The sequence below is a fragment of the Sceloporus undulatus genome, unplaced genomic scaffold, assembly GCF_019175285.1.
Source record: "Sceloporus undulatus isolate JIND9_A2432 ecotype Alabama unplaced genomic scaffold, SceUnd_v1.1 scaffold_4198, whole genome shotgun sequence".
Taxonomy (NCBI): Eukaryota; Metazoa; Chordata; class Lepidosauria; order Squamata; family Phrynosomatidae; genus Sceloporus; species Sceloporus undulatus.
In genome coordinates, this window is record NW_024807118.1 from 921 (window position 1) to 3,617 (window position 2,697).

The following is a 2,697-nucleotide window of genomic DNA, read 5'->3' on the forward strand; positions in this document are numbered from 1 at the left end:
TGTGGAGTGTGCAGGCACACCCTTAACCACCCCGAGCCAGGACCAAGAGTGGCAGAAGTACACATATCATTATTTGGGACTGCCTGAAGGACAAGACTTCTCCCTCCTTTAACTGTCACCTTGTATTTTGTATTGTATTGCAATTTTTACTGTACACCGCTATGATCATTGCGGAATAGTGGTCTATAAATAAAACATATTATTATTATTATTATTATTATTATTATTATTATTATTATTATTATTATTATTAAATATTTGTAAGGGGCAAGGAATCCCAATGCAACCGAATGAGTGAACTGAAATTGAAGGAGATTGCAGTGGGTTTAGGTCGGAGCAGTGGAGGAAAGGATGGAACTGGCAACCTGGAAGAGAGACTAGTGAGTTTCAAAGTACTGAAATATCTAGTTGCAGTTACCATTTGTTCCCTTTATTTCCTATGGCGGGATAGAGCAGGCCCCGGTTCTTCATGGGACGGAGGGGGCTGAAATGAAGCTGTGTTTTTCCTTGCAGAAAAACAAGTACCAGAAAGTTAGGGGTTGAAATGCAGCCCTCGTGGAAGAGCTGAGGTTACAAGTTAGCCTTCCATTCCCATGGATTTTTTTATCCATGGATTCAAGCATCGAGGGCTTGAAAATATCTTTAAAATATATAAACTCCCAAAAGCAAAACCTGATTTTGCTACTGTATATAAGGGACATCATTTTACTATGCCGTTGTATTCAATGGGACTTCAGCTTCCACGGATTTTGTTATCCATGGGGAATCCTGGAATCAAACTTCAGCGGATAGCAAGGGCCCATGATAGTAGTAATAGTAATAGTAGTAGTAATAAAAAATATCCATTGTATATAATGGGATTTCAGCATCTACAAATTTTGTTATCCACCGGGGCTCCTGGAACCAAAACCCAGCAGATACCAAGGGACCACTGTATTCTGGAAGCCAACTGACTCCATGGTAAGAATGTCAGGGGAGGAGCTGAGAAGATGGAGGGAGCAATTGAAATGGGTTCCTAAAGACATGAGGAATGAAAGGTGATCCCACCAAATCAGTGGAACTGAAGTGACAGTCCAGGGTTCAACATTTGACTCTGGTAGTATTCCCTTTAAAATGGTGTTGCTGGTGTGTAGGAATCCCCTCTTCCACCTGAGACATTTCAAAGGCTGTCTCTGAAGGAGGAAACAAGTGTCTCCGATACATCCTGTGGCCAAAGACATGTGGAAACTACCTGGCTTGATGGGCGCGTGGGCACCAAGAAAGACAAGCCAGCAATGCACCAAAAATGATGTTCCAACCCTGTGGAATCATTGCTAAGAGGGCACATGGATAAAATATATATATGAAAGAGACCTCCCCCTATGTTCCTCCAATGAGGAGAAGTTACTTGGAGGGAGCACAACTCCCAAATTATAGAATCCTTAAGTTGGAAGGGACCGCCAGGGGCCACCCAGTCCAACCCCATTATGCCAAGCAGGAATACATAGAATCCAACAGTTGGAAGGGACCTCCACTCCAAAACCATTTTGCCATGCAGGGTCATGCAATCAAAGCCTTTGTTGTGACAGGTGGGCATCCAGCCTCTGCTTAAGAACCTCCAAAGAGGGAGACTCCACCACCCTCCGTCTTCCACTGCCAAACGGCTCTTACTGTCAGGAAGTCCACAGCTCCCAAAGCTAGTCCTTCCAGATTGTACCACAGCCTGCCAAATATGGCATAAATGAGGCTGCTGGGCAGGCTGGTTTGTCGTGGCAGCTGAGGTTTGATTATTTGGGGGCCAAATGGGATGCTTTACGGTCAGCCAGCGAGTTTGGCTGGTGTGCCCGAAGTTGGTGGGTTCAAATTCCACCACAATGGTTCAAGTAAACTGCAAATCCCTTCTCTTCAAAGAGCCCCCAACGTGTCTGGGGCTGAGGAAAGGGCTCGTGCCCCATGTTCACACTGTAGTGCCGAACAAAGTCTGCTCAGAGTTGTGGTCTTCATCCTCCTCCTCTTCCACCCCGAGGGAGAAGTCGTTGGTGCCATCCAAGTCAAGGCTCAGGAGGCAGTTCATCTCCAACGAGGGTCCGAGTTCGGGAGAGCTGCGTCCTCCAAGGATGGGGTTCAGTCGTTCCCCTTCAGCCATGTAGGCCAGGAGGTTGTCCAGCACCGGGTGGCTGCGGCAGATCTTGCTCAGCAAGTGGCTCCGGTGGCAGAGCTGGCTGATCAGGTGGTCCTTCTCCTGGATGAGGCTCAGGAGCTGCTGGGTCTTCTCCTCTGAGGACTGGAGCTTCTCCTCCAAGGCGGCTATCTCCCTGTGGGGGGAAAAGAATGGAGAAGGGGAAAACATAGTTGGCCTGGAAAAGGCAAAACAGATTCCAAGAAGGGTAAGTGTCAGGCGGCTTGAATAAATCCCCCCTAAAATTTCCACCAAGGGACACTGTTTGGATGTACACTCATCCCTTCATATTTGCTGCTTTGATATTTGTGGTTTTTAATATCCATGGATTTGATTAATGTTCCCTCTAGGAATCTCTAGGTCCCCCAGTGCAACTCTATGGTCAACTTTAACTAAAAGTTGCCCTGGAGAACCTAGAGATTCCCAGAGAGGACACTCTCCTAGGCCTTTGTAGCTCCTCCAGCACAGTTCTATGGTCAGTGTCTGTCGGACGTTGGATGCAGAGTTGCCCTGGAGGACCTAGAGATTCCTAGAGAGGA

The 2,697-nt window shown here is 46.9% G+C and overlaps 1 protein-coding gene across 1 annotated transcript; it reads right to left on the reverse strand.

Annotated features, from left to right (window-relative positions):
* Window positions 1–815: 815 nt before the first annotated feature.
* VMAC (vimentin type intermediate filament associated coiled-coil protein) lies at window positions 816–2,483 on the reverse strand. The gene has a single exon (XM_042444202.1). It carries the CDS (start codon window positions 2,327–2,329, stop codon window positions 1,937–1,939), a length of 393 nt encoding a protein of 130 aa, XP_042300136.1. The 5' UTR covers window positions 2,330–2,483; the 3' UTR covers window positions 816–1,936.
* Between the last annotated feature and the right edge of the window lie 214 nt (window positions 2,484–2,697).